Raw genomic sequence first — 18,937 nt, 5'->3', positions numbered from 1 at the left:
ATAAAGCTAAATTTATGTTGGAAATGTTTGGGGGTTTTCTGCAAACTCAACTTCAGGATAATTTGAACTGAATCAAATGGCACAGCCATTTGAAAGACCTTTCATCATCACTTGAATCTTGAGGAGTGTCTGTAGACTCTCTGATCTCTAAGGGGAATTCCATTTATCTCACTGAAAATGAATCTCTTTTTGACTTCACAGTTTCTGTTCAAAAACTGATATGGCTCCAAGGCAGCTTGAGGCATACAGATCTCATTGATCTTGGGAGGATTACTGCTAGGCAAAAGCAGACCTAGTCAACAATTTTCTGATTTAATAGCAAAGATAATCCCTTATTCTATTGGACTATTTTAGATTTTTATTTCCTGTGAAAATCTTCATCACTTCTTTCTAACACGTTAGTCAGGTACAAGATGGTGGTGGGGGGAAACATGAAAACTGAGAGAGTGCTAAATAAAGGGAAATACTCCGGGGGGGGGGGGGGGGGGGGGGAATAAAGCTAAAAATAATTTTTTTTCCAGTTTTCACATACATTTTGTCTCACATACATTCAGGAGTTGTATTAAAAACTACTCACATACTGTTGATGGAAAACTGAAGGAATTTTGTGGTTGTTCCACTGAAGACCACTTTCCATAGAGAGAATTTATTCTTTAACTTCAGAATAATCTATTCTGGTTTTTTTCAAAAATATAGAAGAAACAGTCTGCAGAAAACCTACACACCCAGGATGGGTCCTGCGTGAACATCTGGACTCAGAGAACTGCTTTTGCAGTTGTGAGGAGGAATATATTGCTTAATGGAAGGCACAAAAATCCAAACTGAAACTTCCCTGGTGGTGGCAAGGTGAAAAGCTTTTGCAAAGCAGGGTTTGCTCAGCTAACAAAGTGGTCTGGGACAGAACAAGATGATCCTGAAACATGTATCAGTAACAGTGATATTGTCTGAAGAGAAGCATTAGATGAGAGCAGGACTTGGCGTCCGGTCAAAGACTGGGCATCAGTGAAGAGAATGTGCAGTAGGATTTGGCTGGTCTACATATGAATATCTGGATTTTGGCCAGGAGACATTATTTTTCTTCTGATAAACCTGAAATAGTCCTTGAGTCACCAAGCATGTGTTAGAGGAACTATAAGAATCAAACAGGCCATAACTTTTGTAGTATGGGAGAAAACAGAAAGAGTATTTCTTACTTCGTCCTTTTTCAGTTCTTGTTGTAGTCCACTGTTTTTTACATTTTGTATAGGTATATTTATTCTTTGTTCCTTATCTCTCTTTCCACTTACCTTCTGCTTTTTCTCTCTCTGCTGCCCATCCTATTTTTAGCCTGTCTCTAATATTGCATTCCTGTCTTCCTGCATTTCTGACACACACAAACACTCAGAAGGAGAATGAAACAGATATTAATCTCTTCATGTCCTCAGTCTCCTCAAATAGACAGCTCTGAATTTACTAATAGGATTGGGGAGGGAAGCCTGAATGTGTCAAGGAAGCCTTTGAGTTCAGACTAAGTGTGTGACCAGCATGGCAGAGAGAATCAGCTCGGGGAGGTAAATCTCCTTTCCCCCTCCCATATGAGGTGACCATGCATTTGCTAGGATCTTTCAGCGAGAACTGGGTACGATGGCAGAAAATACAGAAGGGAGCCCTGATGTCACGGGCTGCTTTTCCTGCACTAAAGGTTGGTGCTGTTTTACTCCTCTTCCAACATTGTGACACTTATTCACTGCCAAGTACGCTTTCTGGTAGGTGAAAGCAGATTACCACTTGCGGGGACTGGGTCTTTGCTCGGTGCCATCTCCTTTACTAATCTGCCTGGCTGGAGCAGGCAGCCTCAGGGGAATGATAGACGCAGACATTTTTCAGCATTAAACCTGACGTCTGCAGGAGGGCTACTAAGCTAGGGCAAGGAAAAGATACAATATAAAGTAAAAAGACAAAGATGGGAAAAAAGGCAAAATGGAAAGAAAGGGTTATTTCATTCTAGCACTTTTTATTTCATTATGGATTTCATTCTAAATGTTTGCTCCAGTGTTTACCTGAACTTGAAATAAAGGCAGGTCAGACCACAAATGAAACAGATAAATGTCCTGGACTTGGAAAATTAGTATTGAATCAGAGTTATCATCCTTACCAAACCCCTGTCTGGCTACAAGACATTGTCTAATAATTTATATAAAGAGAAACAGCTCCAACAGAAGAGATTGAGAAGGGGCTATTTGACCACAGTCTGCTGTGGGCATATGAGAGAACCAGGATCTCATCAGATGGTCTCCTAACTGCCTAAGGTGGTGAAGCTAAGAGGGTTGAATTGCATATTAGATGGGATAGAATTTGTTTGGTTTTAAGAATGAGAATGGGGAAAAAAAAATCTCATTATGAAACAAAAAATCTGAACCCTCAGTTTGGGATTCTTGCTTTTTAGTCAGTCCACACAGGAACTGATGATAGTCTCCACGTACATGCTGTTTATTCCAAAATTAACCTTTTCTTAAATAAAAACTGAAATGATAAATTAAATAATATTTATTTATCTGTGCTTTATGGAAGGTTATTCTAGGATTTCACCTGGCCTCAGATCACAGAATCATAGAATCATAGGTTGGAAAAGACTTCTAAGATCATCAAGTCCAACCATCAACCCAACACCACCATGCCTACTAATTGGTATAAAGATGTGACGACTGTGGCAACTTGGTTGTTAAATACTATTTTCCTGACACATATTGAACTATTTGAATCCTATGCTTGGTTTCTGAAGATGTTGTTTTCTGTTCACCTGCCTTGCTTCATTCTGCTTCTTATGTGGCTGGTAACTTCATATTCCCATCACAGATTGTGTTCTTCCTGAAGGAGATAGATGACTTGAAGCTTCTATATGAGCAGATGGTCTCTGACCTCCTGAAGTGGATTAAACAGAAAGTGACAGAACTAGACGACCGTCATTTCCCCAACTCTCTTCAGGAAATGTGGCTACTCATGGCCAACTTTAAGACTTTCCGTACTGTGGAGAAACCCCCCAAATATCAAGAGAAGGGCATGATTGAAGCTCATCTCTTCAGCATCAGGACCAAGCAGAGAGCCAACAACCAACGGCCATACTTGCCTCCTGAGGGGAGGATGCTGCAGGATGTGGAAAAGCACTGGATTATCCTGGAAAAGGCAGAGCACAACCGGGGAAAAGCACTGCAGAAGGAGATGCTGAGGCTAGAAAGGCTGGAACAGCTAGCCCGGAGGTTCCTGAAGAAGGCAGCCCTGCGTGAGTCCTACTTGGAAGACATGAGGAAAGTGATCGGGAAGCAGGACTTCTGGCCAGAGACTGCAGACAGAATGGAGGCTGCCAGTAAGAAGCTGGAAGCCATTGTGGCAGATGTACTCCCAAGGAGGGAACGCTTCACAGCTCTGCACGAAATGGCCACAGTCATCAGCCAGGAGAACTATCATGGCAAAGATCAAATCGTGAAGAAGTGAGTGATGGTCATGAGACTGTGTAGTAGTGGTCAAGGTTGAAATTAGCTGAAATTCTGTGGCATGATGGAAGAAAATTAATTGTAGTTATGAATCGTAGCTCTGCTCCTTGTGAGTAGAACTGGCATGAATTTCTTCTACCTGTGAGCAGTTTCAGCTGAGAAGGCATATGTTTCATTGTCTTTAAAATTTTAATTTTTTTCTTGAATGATCAAACCCTCAGACTGATTTCTGGTGAAAACTAGCTTTAAGATATTTTCATTACATATGAAAATAACTATTCTGCCAAAACTCCTATCTTCCATCAAAAATGCTTAGAGGGATATATTTTTCTTCCAAATCTATATATTTCTTTTTCAGTGTGTAATATGGGGACATACAGATTAGTTAAGGCACAAAGTCTTCTCAGATTGGCTCCAGTTTGGAGCAAATCTTGAGAAATTATGACTTCTCTAATTATCAGTACCGTCTGATTTGGGAATGGCTAAGAATGCCGTACAAATAACTTCTCTTGTGGTATTTCAGTGCTTTTCTAAGTTCAGACAAAATCACAAGCCTGTGGGAAAACTAAGAAAAAGAGTTATAAAAGACTAAACCAAACTCTTTATGAGATCAGATTGTGACTAATGATATGGTTTAGGTTAATTTTTTACCTTAAGCAGCCATTTAAAGACCACTTCTTTTTTCCAAGCCTTTCCATTGTATCAGATGAAAGCAATATGTGATGTCAGGTATAAGGATCCATAAAAATAAGGTCTAAATTTAAAAAAAGTCAATGACAGTTGCTGTGCTAGTCAAAATTGCTCTCTGTGATCACATGAATTAGGTTACAACATTGCTCTGACCTGTTCTGTGATCACGGCCTGTCCTCTTGCACTCCGGTGTTCCTTTAGCTCCCCTAAACCTGCAAGCACTGATTATCTCCCCAGTGCTGCCCAAAGTCTTTGGTCCAAATTGGTCATTTCTCTCCCTTCCTTTGTAGGCAAAACAGCATTTCAAAGCAATGGCAGGATCTTCTGGATCAGCTGCAGAGACGGCAACACTCCGTGAGTTCAATGCAGGAAATTCTGGGCCTCCTGAGGGACATTGATGCCATTACGGAGGAGCTGAAAGAGCTGCAGGTACTGAGCCCTCTCCACCGGCGGTACAGTTTGCACTGCTAGCAGTGTGTGTCCCTGAAAAAGCCCCCGCACTCCAGGGACTGCTTGGTGCTAACAGAAGATAAGTCTATCAGCTGTAGAAAAAACACACCATTTTTACTTAGATGCCTAACTGTGCATGTCAGTTCATCATTGCAGATAACTACATGAGGAAAGACAGGCTTTACTACGGGGGCTCTTCCTAATCAGAAAGCCAGATATGGTATTACGGAGAGTGCACTACAGGTTCAAGTTATGTAGTAAAATAAAGATGGGAAATAATCTCACCTAAATTTAGAAGTGTGAAAGCAAAAGTGGAATAAAACAGCATCCTGCTTCCATTCCACATAATTCTTCTGGATTACCTTCTCAAAGTACCTCCAGGGATTATATCTGTGGGGACTAGCTCAGGCATATGTCTAATTTTCAAGTGCCTAAACTTGCGAGAGAGAAAAGTTCCACTGTACATGCACAGTGATTGCTTTTAGCAAGAATTTCCAAGTGTTACCAGAGTGTCAGAGCCCGAAGTCTTCCCTTTAACATAGGAAATAACTGGTTTCATACTGATTTTGTAATGGCAGGAAGTATATATACATCCTTTGGTCTTGCCTTGTCTTATTTAAAGACTGAAAAATTCTTACAGCCTTCTACCCAAGTTTAAAGAGTCAACATGCTGTATGAAGTAGTGAATTTCAAATTAAAAATAAGAGCTATCTGTAAGTTATGAATCTTTCTGTCCTGGTGTTAGTAAGCTAAGAACACCTAATGGTAATAATGTTGTTGGAACCATGTTAGCCTGAGGATATAGGAGAAGATTGGTAAGGAAAGATAACAACCTACAATAGGATTGATAGTTGTATGCATTGATAGAATTAGAGGACAGACTTTTAACCACTTGGTATCTTCAACAGCCACCAATTAAATACTGTGAAGTACGTATCTTCATTATATAGATAGCAAAGGTAAGTAAGTTCCTCAAACAAAAACCACTGCAGTCAAAACATACTGTAAAATGGGATACTGTAGAATTCTCCAAATATAGACTGTGAATCAGTCTGCCTACGGATGGGTGTACAGCAAAGGGCTATTCCTGACGCCCACCAATTCTGATACCTTAAGTGCTTAATCAGTAGCAATAACTTAGATGTGAAAACAGGTGCTGATTTGAAGAGACTGTTACTTGCACTGCAGTAGACAGAAACTCTGGATTGTTGCCATTAGCTTGTGAAATTCAAAGAAAAGCATGATTCTTCTGATTAGGCAGCTTTTCAGCTTTAGCTAGCTGACATCATTCTTTTACATTTAAAAATCTATGACAGTCAACAGGAACCTTTTAACTGATTTCTTTGCACTGAGCCCTTGGATGCACTCTCTGCCAATGCCTTTTGTTTCTCCCTTTGTTTGCAGTTGCTAGTGAATTCCCAGGATTGTGGGAAGCAGCTCCTGGAAGTAGTAGATTTGCTGCAGAAGCACAACTTGGTTGACTCACAGATCTCTTCCTATGGTGACAGACTGACACACATCACCCAGAGGATGGCAGAAATCAGCAAGGACAGCACAGTTAAACCAGAAGTGCTTTATGCGAAAGTTCAGATGCTTCGTCAGCTGTATCAGAACCTTATAGCTCTGAGCAAGTCACGGTAGGGCTGTGCTTGTGGCTCTGTTCTTCCTGATTAGGATGGTCAATCACTCCCTTAATCAGAAGACACAGCTTCCCAGCATTTGAAATTTTTCATTTCTCCATTTATAAAGACATAACACAAGCAACTTGATTGATTGCAGTTGACTGAGAGATCACTTGCTTTCATAAATTAAGACTATCTTCTTTCTTAGAACTTCTTATGATTTGCTTTATGTGAAGTCTGAATAGCATATGGTTATCCCCTCATCTCCTAGAGGAAAAGGGAAATGTTATTTTGTTTGCTTTGTCTTCTTCCATGAATAAATTGATCTATGACAAAGAGGAATTAAAGGCATTCAAATTTTGGATTTTCTAAATTCTTCTTTGATTATGCTACAGTTGTCTCCATGGCATCCTAATTCTGGCTGAGATATACTGTTTGTTTCTTTGCTACAGAAAATCTCAACTAGAAGAGGCTTTGAAGCTTTTTGAATTCTTCCGTGACTGCAAAGAGGAAGAATCATGGATCTCTGAGAAATGGAAGCTAGCAAGAACAACAACATTAGGGAAAGACATCAGCCAGATTACAGCCTCTATTCAGAAGAACAAGGTATCTTGCTTTGCTGGTGGTGCCTTGTCTTTGTATTATAGCATGATTTTAGAACGTCTATATCCTTCAGTTCCTTCACTCAGAAGAAAGCTGTCAAACCACTCGTTATCTCAAGTGTCGTGACCAGTGTTTGAAATTTTTTAAAATTGTATAGGGTAGGGATTTTTCCTCAAGAGGAGACGGAAGGGGTAGAGAAGAAATGTGCTTCATACTGGAATATGTTTCATACTGAACTAGAACTGCAGCAGCTAGTGAAGACACTGGGCTCCGTATTAGCTCACTTTGGATGGGAGGAAAAAAAGATTGCTAGTTTTTGGTTATCCCACCCACATCTCCTGGCCAAGGGAGATGTGGGGAAGGAAGACAGATATCAGCAGGCAGGATGGATAACATCGTGTGAGCTTACAAATCTGTTGCCACTTTCCCTAAACGTTTGCTGTGGGCTAATATCAGAAGTTTAGTTATATGAGCTACTGCCTTCTTATGGCAAAGAATCACTGTGAACAAGTGAAGACACCTGAGGACTTGAGAACTTGCATGACAAAACTGAAACAGGAGCCTCTTCTGTAATTTTAATATACATTTGTGTGCATCTGTTTGTGTATTTGTTACTTCTGCAAGGCATAAAACAGCTGAACTGGTGGATGACAAACAAGTATCTCCTTCAGATAAGACTGCATAACAAGCTTCACATTAAAGGCAAAAAGTAGGACAGTAACTTGTGTGTGGGCAGCCAAGGCATAATCATCTCAGGGCTCAGGGAAAAGTCATAGGTATGGATAAGACGCAGGCCTCTTGGAAACTTGTGTGTTACAGTAGCAGAGAACAGGACCTCCTCTTCTCTCCCAACTGGTGGGGAGTGAGTTGTGCTGACATGTCTCCTGTCCTTCTGCTAGGCTCTCGAAGCAGAGTGCAATTCCCATAGGGCCGTATGTGCAGATGTGATGAGGAGGGGCTTGGAGCTGAGCCAGAAGAACCCCATGTGCCAGGAGGACATTCTGAGGCAGACCAACAACCTCCAGAAGCTGTGGCAGAAGCTCCAGGATGAGGTGGCTGATCGCAAAAGCCGCCTGCAGGCAGCAGCTCTCATCAAACAGGTAAGCAGGGCTCTGCTGTGGTGCGGGGTACTGGGGACACGCATGTGGTTCAGTTCTGTCCCACGCCCCCGCACACAGGGCAACAGTGGCAAGAAGCCTTCAAATGTCGGTCTTCAAAAAGATCTCCAGCAGCGAAGTCTCAATCCTCCTGCAAGCCAGCCAGGCAGGAGATTTGAACAGCTGGGAGTTGCTCTAAGTTAAAAATGCTAACGGAAATAGCTCCCATAGTAGTGCTGATACAGAGTCAGTTTTGAGCGTGGGATCTGGGTAGAATCGTAGAATCATGGAATGCTTTGGGTTGGAAGGCTCCTTTAGAGATCATCTAGCCCAACCCACCCTGCAGTGAGCAGGGACATCTTCAACTAGATCAGGTTGCTCAGAGGCCTGTCCAACCTGGCGTTGAATGTTTCTAGGCATGGGGCCTCCACTGTCTGGGCAACCCATTCCAGTGCTTCACCACCTTCATTGTAAAAAATTTCTTCCTTATATCCAGTCTAAACCTACACTCCTTTAGTTTAAAACCATTACTCCTTGTCCTGTCACAACAGGCCTTGCTAAAAAGAGTTTCCCCATGTAGCTGTGTGACATTTTTCTAACATGAAAAAAAAACCCTAAAACCAACAACAGAAGAAACATGCTGCAAGACTTGGGTCGACCATGAACTTCTCGAATTCCGAGAAACATCTGACCCTGCCATTCAGATCTACGCTTTTACACCTACAAACATTCACACATCTGCAAATAAAGAGCTCTTATAAAAGCTGCATTCACAAGTTCCATAACATTATCTCAGGTATTCTTATTCTCCCTTGCCTAAGGTGTTTTTTTTTCTCAGTCTGTTGTTCCATGAGACATTTGAACAAAACAGCTTTCTTCTGGACAAAGTCCAAATTCTCCTCTCTGTCTAGTAAGTTTAACATCGTTATGGTGTTTTAGTTCTTCCCTTTTTCTTCACTACTATGGGTTTACTGCAAATTGTGGAAAAAAAGAAGAAAGCTTTTGTTGTAGACTGAGTTCATTGTTGGACTATTCCTTAGAACCCTTAGTAAATATCTGTTGGAATTATGTGGTGCCTACCAACGTCATACATGGTGGGTTCCCTTTAACACTGCTATTAAGCACCAAAAAGTTTTAGTTAGTTCAGAGTTTTTAAAGAGTTATATAGGCAATCCTTGAATCTCTTTACTCACTGTGATTCTGTGAATTATCTGTTCTTCATGTGATAATGAAATACATCATGGATTTACAGCTACCTTATTCATAGCTTTCACAACACCTGGAAGTAACCTTGTAGCTACAGACCTAATGTCATTTCTACCTTATTTTCAAAAGAAGAAGAAGGAGCTTGTTATGATACTTTCAGAATGAAACCAAATGTTTTCTTTCCTGTGTTCCCTCAGTACTTCGCTGACATTGATGAAGCAAATTCATGGTTGCGAGAAAGGCAGCCCCTTCTGGTCAGCAAGGACTACGGAAAAGATGAATCAAGTGCCGAAGCGCTGTTGCATCGTCACTTGCGCCTGGAGAAGGAGATTTCAGCCTACTCCTCTGAGATGAGACGCCTGAAAGAGCAGGCTGACATTGCAGCAGAGCAAGCTCCAGCTGCAGTAAGTAGATGAGTGGTTGTGTCACACTTTGGTGAAGAATGTAAATGAAATGTTTTTTAGTTATGCAAAATATTTTTATTTTGCCAGAATATAATATTCCAAATTACCTAAACAAGATCATTTTTTTTAATTCAGAAGAAAATTTTAATTAGAATTGAGGCAAATTTTTAGATGTCAGAGAAGTTCATTGGCCACTCGTAGCCCATCTAGTTAGTGTTCTGTGAAATGCTAGAAATATGCTCATCTGTATTAGTTCCCTCTGCCTGTCCTGACAAATACCTTCTCGCTCTTTATTCTTATAATGTTATTAATTTCAATCAGCTTTAAAAAGCAGACATTTAATCTAAACTTCTTTACAAATTCTTTCTGCACCCTAGTGTAGTGGTGAACCATCCCACAGCTCCAGGAGCAATTCATACCATCCCAGGATGGAAGTTTAAGGCACATGGATGAAGTCAGCCTCTGCAGATGCCCCTCTTTCACAGACTAGAAAGTGAACTATGGACTTGAGATCAGCTCATTTGACAACAGAATTCAGGGGAGATGAATGATATATTTCATAGCTTTCAGATGTCTATGATCACTCAATGTTTAGCCAAACCAGTTTGAGAGCTATGAGCACCACTTTGGGTCTTTCCTTTACCTCATCATTCTGACATAAATTTCTACTAGAACAAAAATTGTATTTCTTTGTTGTTGAACATGAAAAAGCATGTGACAAGATGGTATCGATGTGCAAATAAAAGCGTTTATTCACTAGGGCACCCACAGGCTTTGCAACTGGAAATGTTCAGGTACTAAAACATCACCACAAATAGAACTTTTAGCCTAGTCAACTCCTTGGTTTGCTGGCAATTTTAAAAATTAAAAAAAACCCCACAACCTTGATGTAGGCAGAAAATTAGAATTTTTACTGAATCAATATATTTTAAAATGAGCTAAACAAAACTTCTTTAAACAAAACTAAAATGTTTTTCACTTACTGGGTTCATTCTTTCAGAACAAAACAAAGGAAATGGATTCAAACAAATACTGGAAATGTTTTGTTTAAAGGATCAGGATGCTGTGATTTGAACTAGCAAGTCCAAATTTTCCTTCCATGTGAAATTTTAATCCAATCGGAAATATTCACCCATTGATTCTGTTAAATGTTCCTTAACAGATGGTGAAGACAGAAGCCCCAAGTGACTTAAATCAAAAGACAACTAAGCCACTATTCAGTCGAACCTGGGCAACATCTGAAACAGCCTCCAGTCCAGATGTTCATTTTCTCCCAGAGAATATCTGGAAGACCCAAGATGAAATAGATTCACTTTATGAAAATCTGCAGAGCATGGCTGAGGTATAGTATCCCCTTCAGTGCTTGCAGTTTACGAAAATAGCCAAGTCCAAAGCAATGTAAAGTGAGGTTACGTGCTGCGCTGGCTTCTGCTTTTCAGTTCAATAATGTGCCTTAATTCTGTGGAGTCCTGTGGGACTTCAGGGTTCGAGATTATCACTGAAGTTTTGTATCAAAACACATTTTATATTGGCAAACTTCCCATTTACCTTTGAGTCTCTTTGCTTTATGAAGAGTGTATTCTTTTGTGTAATCTTTTATTTTTTCCCCAATCTTTGCTTGCTGCAGCTCCTAAATCTTTGGGCTGTCTTACCTGATACCAGAAAAAATAAACAACTGTCATCTGCATTCTCCATTTATTACTTTTCCCCTCCACCTGCCACAATCCTGCCCTAAAGCCTGACAAAAACATGTTTTATGGGACTTTTACATATTCCTGAAATCACTGAGGTAAATCTTCAGTCAGGAGCATCAAGCAGCACAGCGGCCTTGCTGCCTGTCAGGGGCTGAGCACTCTCCTGAGTCCCCTGCTTCTCTTATGCTTTTAAACCACCGTTGCTCTGGGAAGAAGTACTGTGATCATAAGATAATTTGTTCTATTCTCTTCCAGCAGTGTCTGGCAAAACTGCTAAGCTACCACTTGTGTATTGTAGTTGAAATGCATGGATCTTTTTTTCTTCAAACGGCAAGGAGTTATTACAACAATAATTAATTCTTCATCTGTTTTACAGGGCAGAAAAAAGGCTCTGGAGGAGATGATTGGATATTATCGCTTCTGTAGCTCTTGCGAAGAATTTCAGTCATGGATGAAAGTTAAAGAGAACATTTTCCGGACTCTTCAGCCTCAAGCAGACAATGTGGAGGTCATGCAGCAGAAATATCAGGTACCCTTTTTCTCTGCTCACACATGATGCCTTTTAAATCAGATTGATTTGAGAGAATAGATACAGTTGAAAAATGAAGTTCTGGGAGCTTTTTCATTCAGTTCAACTTACGGAGTCATGCATAGATCAGATATTTCTTTCATATAAACTATGCCAAGCTTATCGAACCTGGTGTAATTATGTCCCTTTAACTTCTCCTGTGGATGTGGTGTCCTGTACAAGTATCATGGTACAAAAGGACTCTTTTTGTTGTTTATCTTATGCCACTTGAAGAAGAATGTCAGATAATGAAAGAATCCTACAGTGCACTTGCATCCCAGTGGAGTGGGACATACGTGCACAGGGTGCACAGCAGGGGAGGTCAGGAGGGCTATAGGGGAACTACACGTGCAGGTGCCTATGGTGTCAGCAGACAGGTCGATGGAGAAGCCAACTGTGAGAGTGGGAGGTGAGTGGATATGACGGATTATTGAGATTTGTGTCCGTAGAAATGGAAAAACCTTAAGCATTCTTGTATCTTTCCTATTTCAGAGCTTTTTAATGGAACTAGCTGCAGGCAAAGGCCAGCTGGGAGATATTGAAAACTTAGCTGTTAAATATGGAAAGATCAGTCCCAGCAAATATTCTGAGATCCAGATTTGGCTGGAAGAGATCAACAGCAGGTAAAGGTGCTACTGACAAAGCAAAGGATTGTCTCATGGGGGCAATTGGAGAGCTGACCTTTCATGCCGATCTAGACTACACCGAGAGAATATCCGTCTGAGAGACTTTTAACTCCAGAATTGGCCTGAGGGGAGGTTTTTGCTGGTGGCTGACATTTGCTGTATTCAGGTGTGGCTGTTGCCACCAGACAGGGACTGAGGCAGAGAGGCAGAGGCTGCTCCCTGGGGCCCGGCTGGGCCTCGCAGCTGGGATCTGTCTGGGAGCCAGGGAGCTCTGCCAGGGAGCAGGGCAGGCGAGGGGGGCAGCCCGTAGTCCCCACAGCCCGACTAGTCTGTGGTGACAAGGCAGGGCTGCAGCCTGGCCAGGAAGCCAAATTTTGGTGTGAGGCCTGGGCCTGGGCCAGGCTGTGGGGGCACAGCAAGGGCCAACTGCTCCCTTTGGGATGGGGAACTGGCATGGAGAGAGGAGCCAGTGCCACATGGAGGCAAGCAGGGCAGGCCGAGGATGGTAGCCAGAGCCAGAGGTGAGTTCTAATCCTCAGAGCTGCCTGGCAGCCTGCGCCTGCTGTCACCAGCGAGAGGCGGGCAGCCCTCAGCCGCATGGGCTGTAGGCTGCCCCTGAGCCCAGTGTCATGCCTCCAGGACTTGGGGGTCCTTCTAGGCCCCTGGCACCGAGATAGTTAAACTGCAGCAATTTGTGTGTGTGTGTGTGTGTGTGTGTTAAAGCACAATGGAATCCACCCACAGGTGACAGCGATGGATTCAGAGCTAGTCTGTCTGTATTGCACTGCAGCAGCTGATTTGGTTGCTTCAACAGCAGGGTGAGAGTGCCCTTCACAAATACTGAAAGGAACATCAAACTCTGACTTCACCAAGTATCTTTAGTACCTGTTGTGTACGTACTTCTGGCACCATGCCACCCAGCTGGAACTTAAGTCCTGATGAAATCTTTATACAAGACTTTCTCTGAATAGAAAAAGGATATAGCTCATGTATAATGAAGGCTACAAAGAGAATCTGCTCTCTAGGTGAAGGCAAGTTTTGGGGTAGTGGCTGAGGCTGGATGCAGCTAATTGGGTTATCTCTCTCCAAGGTGGGAACGCATGGAAACTCTGAAGGAGGAGAAGGGCTCCGAGTTGATTGGAGTGGCTGATGTGAGGACATTTCTTCAAGACTGTCAGAGCATAGGAGTACTACTACAAGACAAGATGGTCCAACTCAGGCATCTGGAACCAGGGAACTCGTCTGCTGGGCTGGAGTCAGACAAGCGCAAACTCTCTACAGTTGAGAGAGAAGTCCTGGTGATAGAGAGGAAAATTGAATACTTGAGGAGTGTTGCAAAATCGTAAGGAGCCTGCTCTTTGTTTCCATATTCTTTGCTAGTTTTTCAAGATCATGTTGTAAATTATGGCTATAAAGAGAATGTGCAGCTTGTAAAGTTTCTCTTGAAGTTTCTCTTTCTAGCAACCTGAAGAAATGACTTGCCTGCTGGAGTGAGATCATCTCTCTTGAGTATGGCTGGGTGATTGATGAAGTGTTTGCTTCCAGACTTCACTGTTGTAGGAGGATAAACACCACGGGATTGTTTGTGACTTTAAAAAATTATGTCTACTAATAGGACTTACCTGGTTCAAAATGTGGAAGTATCATTTAGGTCCTAAAAGAGGGTAATCGGAGGAAGCAAGGATGAAGGAAGAAAGATAGCAGAGAGTTGTGCACAGGAGTTTGAATTTGAAATGTGAATTTAAAGCTTTTTACTTCAAGTTTTCTGTACATTCATAATGGGAGTGAATCACTGAACCACAACAGTGTAACCAGAGTCTTTCACAGAGATACACTTTCTGCAGTATACCATATTCACATCATTTCTTGCTAGTGCAGAGCCTTTTTTGCCTTAACTGACTTTCTTTTTAATGAAAGTGTAAATATACAAATCCATTCCTTTCGAAGAGTATTGGTTCATGCTCTAAATGCCTGAACTGTTCATCCAACTGAATGTATTTTATTTCCTCATGTAGGATTAAGGACACCAATCCTGCAGAGAGCAGGGCCATCACTGAGCAGGTGGAGAACATGGAGAGGCTTCTTGCAAAGTTCAAGCTGGAGACCCAAAAGAAGCAGGACATTCTGCAGCGGGCCCAAAATCAGCAGTCCTTCCTGCAAGACAGCCGCAGGCTCCTGCTGTGGGCAGAAGGCATTCAGGAGAAACTGAGCAGTGAAGAAATGGGTGTGGATGTGGCTTCTGCAGAGCAATTGCTGAAGGAACATCAGGACCTGCTGAAAGAAATCAAGTCTCAGAAAGAAAGGTAAAGAGATTCTGTCAGGGTGGGCTGAGTGGGGTGATATGACGCAGTACTGTGAAGATGAAACACGCTATTATGTACATAAATTGTGTATGAAAGCGATGCCGAGAGTTTATTCAAATGTTCTTGAAACTTAGTGTCAAAAGGAGACTGTGGAACACAAAATCTAGTTAGCTTTTGCATACTAATCCTGATGGCTGACAGAGGGGGAAAGAGAAGCTGTATATTTGGAGTAGTATTCCACAAGCTCTCCTGACACTCTCAGATAGTGCACTTTATTTCTGTTCTCCCAGTCCTTCTCTTCTCAGGCCTTATGCTTCCAGTTGCCACCATCTTCAGTTCTCCTTCTGCAGTGTTACGAAGTTCCGGATACTGAGTTGGCCCTCCTCTCCATTTTAATGAGAAAGCCTGCTTATATGGGCTTTCAGTCCAAATGGGGAAATCTCATCTACTGCCTCCAGCATGTATCCGTGAGCAAACAAACAGCTGCACTTTGTAGTGCACAACCATGGCTAGCAGCAAAAGAGTGAAAGGGAGGGAGGGAAGCTTAATGTCTAGGCACTGCCAAGAGAGCAAAGAGCTGTGATGGAAGAGAATTCATATTCCCTCATGCAGTGAGGTCTCACTTTTCTTTTTGACTCTGGGAAGATTTGTGCAGCTGGAAGAGCTAGGGCGCAAAGTAGTCCACGAACAACCCAGTAACAGCAGGACCGTAGATGTCCACCAGTCCATGGAGAGGCTTGCCAAGGAGAACAAAGAACTGGAGAAAATTTGGGAACAGAGACGGAAAAAGCTGCAGGATGGCCTGGAATTGCAGAAGTTCAATAGAGAGGGAGACCGTATCAATGCAGCCCTCTCTGGACATGAGGCCTTTCTCCGGGGAGACGACCTTGGGGTATGTACAGCAGCTGACTTTGTTTTCTCCTACTTCATCTCCCCATCCAGGGAGTTACAACAATTTTCTTAATTAGATCAGCTTCCTCATTCTTATGGTCATAGCGTTTTAATACTTGGAAACTAGACTTTCAGGTTCTTATTAATGTTCTTATGTTCTTAGTCATCTTAATGAGAATGAAGTTCATTGTCTCAAGAAAAAAAACATTCAAACCAGCTAGAGTTGTGATTTGTTGCTGTGTTTGTACATGTCAGATAGTTTATATACAATTGTCTCATCTGTGTGCTGGCTAACCATTTAAAAAAAAGGGTTTGGCTTGAACGTAATTAATATTTTTTGGTGAAGTAAAAACCTGACTTTTTAAAAAGAAACTTTTTCTTTTCATTGAGTATTTTAAGAACATTAAAACAAAGAAAGGGAAAAAACAAATGCAGGCAATATTCACCAGATCACTGAAGGAGAAGGTTGTGGTACCTTACCATCTTTCATGTTTTCAGCTGTAACTGAAACTTTGATATTTTTGGGTCAACTAAGTGGAATAAAGTTTACCTAGTTATGGCCTTTCGTATTGCACATCCCTAGATGTGCCAGAGTGCTGGCATAAATTCAGAATGCAGATTTTCTTAAAAGGTGAAAATGAAACCACAATGGAAACATAAACCGGAGGAACCAGATATGGTACAAACCTAAACACCAGCTGCTTGTTGGTAGCCCTGAACATCCTTAGGCATATGCAAAATGTACAGTATGTCTGAAAGAGAAGGGGGAATATAAGGTCCAAAATTTTTTTCATTGCTAGAGAAACAACATATGACCAAGAAAAAGCTTGATCAAATTTTTTTTCTTAAATGCAGGACCATGTAGATGCTGTTCGAAGCCTGCTGAAGCAACATCAGGAATTTGAACAACTGCTGATGGTGCTGAAGAGGCGAGTTGAAGCACTTAATGAAAATGGGGTGAACCTGACAGAGAGCAGGCACTTTGCCTCTCACGTGTGAGTCCAAATTATTTTCTTTTTTATTTAGCTTTAATAAATGATGCAGTGTGATTAGGGTGAGATGAAAAACTTTATCTGAGACAAGATTTAGTTGATGTTTAACTTGTGACCTGCTGGATTAATGGGTAAAAAGGGATTATTTTTTTAAAAATAGACTTCCTGTGCCCTTAGGACAAATAGGTGAAATGATTTAGATTAAAAGTGGCATTTGACAGAATGATAGAATGATTTGTCTTGTATCATAAATTACATATAGTGATAAAAATTCTTTAATGTAAACTCATTAAATGCCTACATAAAACAAATTTTCCTTCCTTTATCGGTATCACATATTAGAATTAATGTTTGCTGTTAAAAATTTACAGAAGACTTTGCAAGGACATAACTCATCAGGAGCAGCTCCTTCATGTTTAGATTGAAGCTGGACTGTCATCTGTAATTCCTTCACTGTGCTAGAGCCACTACGATCTAGTAAAGGGACCTCTGCATAAACAAGAACTAGAAATATGGGGTCAAAATAGAACTCGTGGGTCAAAAAGGTCATGTTCTTGTGGTCACAAGTGCTAATGTCTTGAAAATTCCCTCCACAAATTTATAAAACTGCTCTTAAAATTTGATTTCTTGCGAGCACTACTACCATTAGAAGGCCATTCCAGAGCCTCATTGCACTTACATCACAGAGAAAATTTTCAGTTAGGGTGGAATATTTGGGAAAGAGAAAGGTCTGGGTGTTCTGGTCAAAAATACATGGCTGCAGTTCACTAATGTAACACAGCGGTACAAAAGGAAAATCCAGAGCAGCTGTCAAGCAATAGCTGCTGTCCAGATGAACCCAGCATGGTCGTGGGACAGGGCCGTATATCCTTTCCTTCTGGCAAAAGAGCTGTTGAACTAGATTCCGTTTGCATCATAGTCATGACTACAGTACAACCAAGGGGAACTAATATGACTAGTACTGCATTGGACTTCTGTTTTTCTTGGTAGTATTGAAGAGAGAATCGTCACTCTCAGGCGAAGGTGGGAGCGGCTGATACAAAGCAATGCCAAGAGAAAACAGAGGTTGTTGGATTCCCTACTGCTGCAGGTAAAAGGACTGATACTGCAGATTTGGTCAGGCGTGTGTGAAGTAATTTTACCCTTTGTCTCAATATGGGACAAATCTCAAACTGCTGAGCATTCCTACTGCAGCTCACCTTCTCTTTGACTGAGACAGAGACACTCTCCAGGGAGCAGGTGGTGCACTGGTGGTAAATCTTCAAAAGCCATAACCATAGCAAAATACCAAAATAAAAATAGAGATAGCGAATGAAAAATATCAACATAATGCTTTGTCTACGGGATGTTTATTCTGCTCATTACTTATTATTGTTCTGGGCCATAATAATTTGGCACAGATACTTACATGAACTGTACTTTTGGCAACAAATTTGGCTTCCAGTGCTGAGATACAAAGTTGTACTGGGGGACTGGACCACTTATGGTTAAAATGGTCTATCAAAAATATAAACCTTCATTGACAATTAAAGGCAACAGATTAGTATACGTGGTAAAAAAGGGACTAAGAGATATTACTCTGAGGGCTTAAAAACTCGTGAATGGTTCATGATTATACCTCTCCAATTAAGAGTATTGATTATGTAGAACAACTTTTATGTGAAAATATATCACATTTCCTAACTGTTACGAAAAAAAGTCAGGGCTTGATCCTAATAGCAAGGATGCACTGCAAATCCTCACAGGATCAGGAGATAATCAATTTACTCGTGTTTGTTTCTGTAAGGAGTTTAATCGTGATGCTGCTGAGCTTTTGATATGGATGGAAGAGAAGTATAAGATTGCATCAGATGAATCCTATCGTGATCCAACAAATGTTCTACGCAAACTGAAGTGGCATGAGGCTGCTGAGAAGGAAATGATGGCTAACGAGGAGCACTTTGCAACACTGATTAAGGTGAAGGCAGTTTTGGAGCTAAGTCTTCCATCTTGTCCCAAACTTCATAGATGCTGATCTGCTCAGAAAAATGATGTCCTGTGTTTCTCCAGAAGGGAAATCAACTGATTCAAGACAACCATTATGCTGCAGTTTCTATCCAGGAGAAGATGTCAGAGCTTCAAAAGAAGTGGAAGGAATTGTATGGCAAGATGATAGAGCGAGGTGACAAGCTGAGACAAGCTGGGCAGCAAGAACAGCTCATGGAACTGCTACAGGTCAGGAGGTGGTGGGAACAGAGGGGTGAATGGCCTAGGAGCCTGGTTCCTCTGTTGTGTACTCCTCACAAAAAAAAAAAAAAAACAAAAAAAAAAAAAAAAAAAAA

The 18,937-nt window shown here is 41.4% G+C and overlaps 1 protein-coding gene across 5 annotated transcripts in view; it reads left to right on the top strand.

The window, feature by feature from the left end:
- SPTBN5 (spectrin beta, non-erythrocytic 5) overlaps positions 1 to 18,937 on the top strand; it is a 102,932-nt gene that overhangs the window by 8,779 nt on the left and 75,216 nt on the right. For all 5 annotated transcript variants that reach the window (XM_075425323.1, XM_075425324.1, XM_075425320.1 and 2 more), the window contains exons 7-22: positions 2,836 to 3,467; positions 4,451 to 4,589; positions 6,015 to 6,247; positions 6,685 to 6,838; positions 7,735 to 7,935; positions 9,336 to 9,542; positions 10,705 to 10,884; positions 11,613 to 11,765; positions 12,297 to 12,427; positions 13,521 to 13,772; positions 14,446 to 14,733; positions 15,379 to 15,625; positions 16,480 to 16,619; positions 17,607 to 17,706; positions 18,403 to 18,573; positions 18,666 to 18,830. In XM_075425323.1, the coding sequence (XP_075281438.1) occupies positions 2,836 to 3,467; positions 4,451 to 4,589; positions 6,015 to 6,247; positions 6,685 to 6,838; positions 7,735 to 7,935; positions 9,336 to 9,542; positions 10,705 to 10,884; positions 11,613 to 11,765; positions 12,297 to 12,427; positions 13,521 to 13,772; positions 14,446 to 14,733; positions 15,379 to 15,625; positions 16,480 to 16,619; positions 17,607 to 17,706; positions 18,403 to 18,573; positions 18,666 to 18,830 (3,393 nt within the window). The remainder of the gene's footprint in view (positions 1 to 2,835; positions 3,468 to 4,450; positions 4,590 to 6,014; positions 6,248 to 6,684; positions 6,839 to 7,734; positions 7,936 to 9,335; positions 9,543 to 10,704; positions 10,885 to 11,612; positions 11,766 to 12,296; positions 12,428 to 13,520; positions 13,773 to 14,445; positions 14,734 to 15,378; positions 15,626 to 16,479; positions 16,620 to 17,606; positions 17,707 to 18,402; positions 18,574 to 18,665; positions 18,831 to 18,937) is intronic.

This window comes from Opisthocomus hoazin, chromosome 7, assembly GCF_030867145.1.
Source record: "Opisthocomus hoazin isolate bOpiHoa1 chromosome 7, bOpiHoa1.hap1, whole genome shotgun sequence".
In the NCBI taxonomy this organism is placed as follows: Eukaryota; Metazoa; Chordata; class Aves; order Opisthocomiformes; family Opisthocomidae; genus Opisthocomus; species Opisthocomus hoazin.
This window is presented reverse-complemented; position numbering and strand designations above follow the sequence as displayed.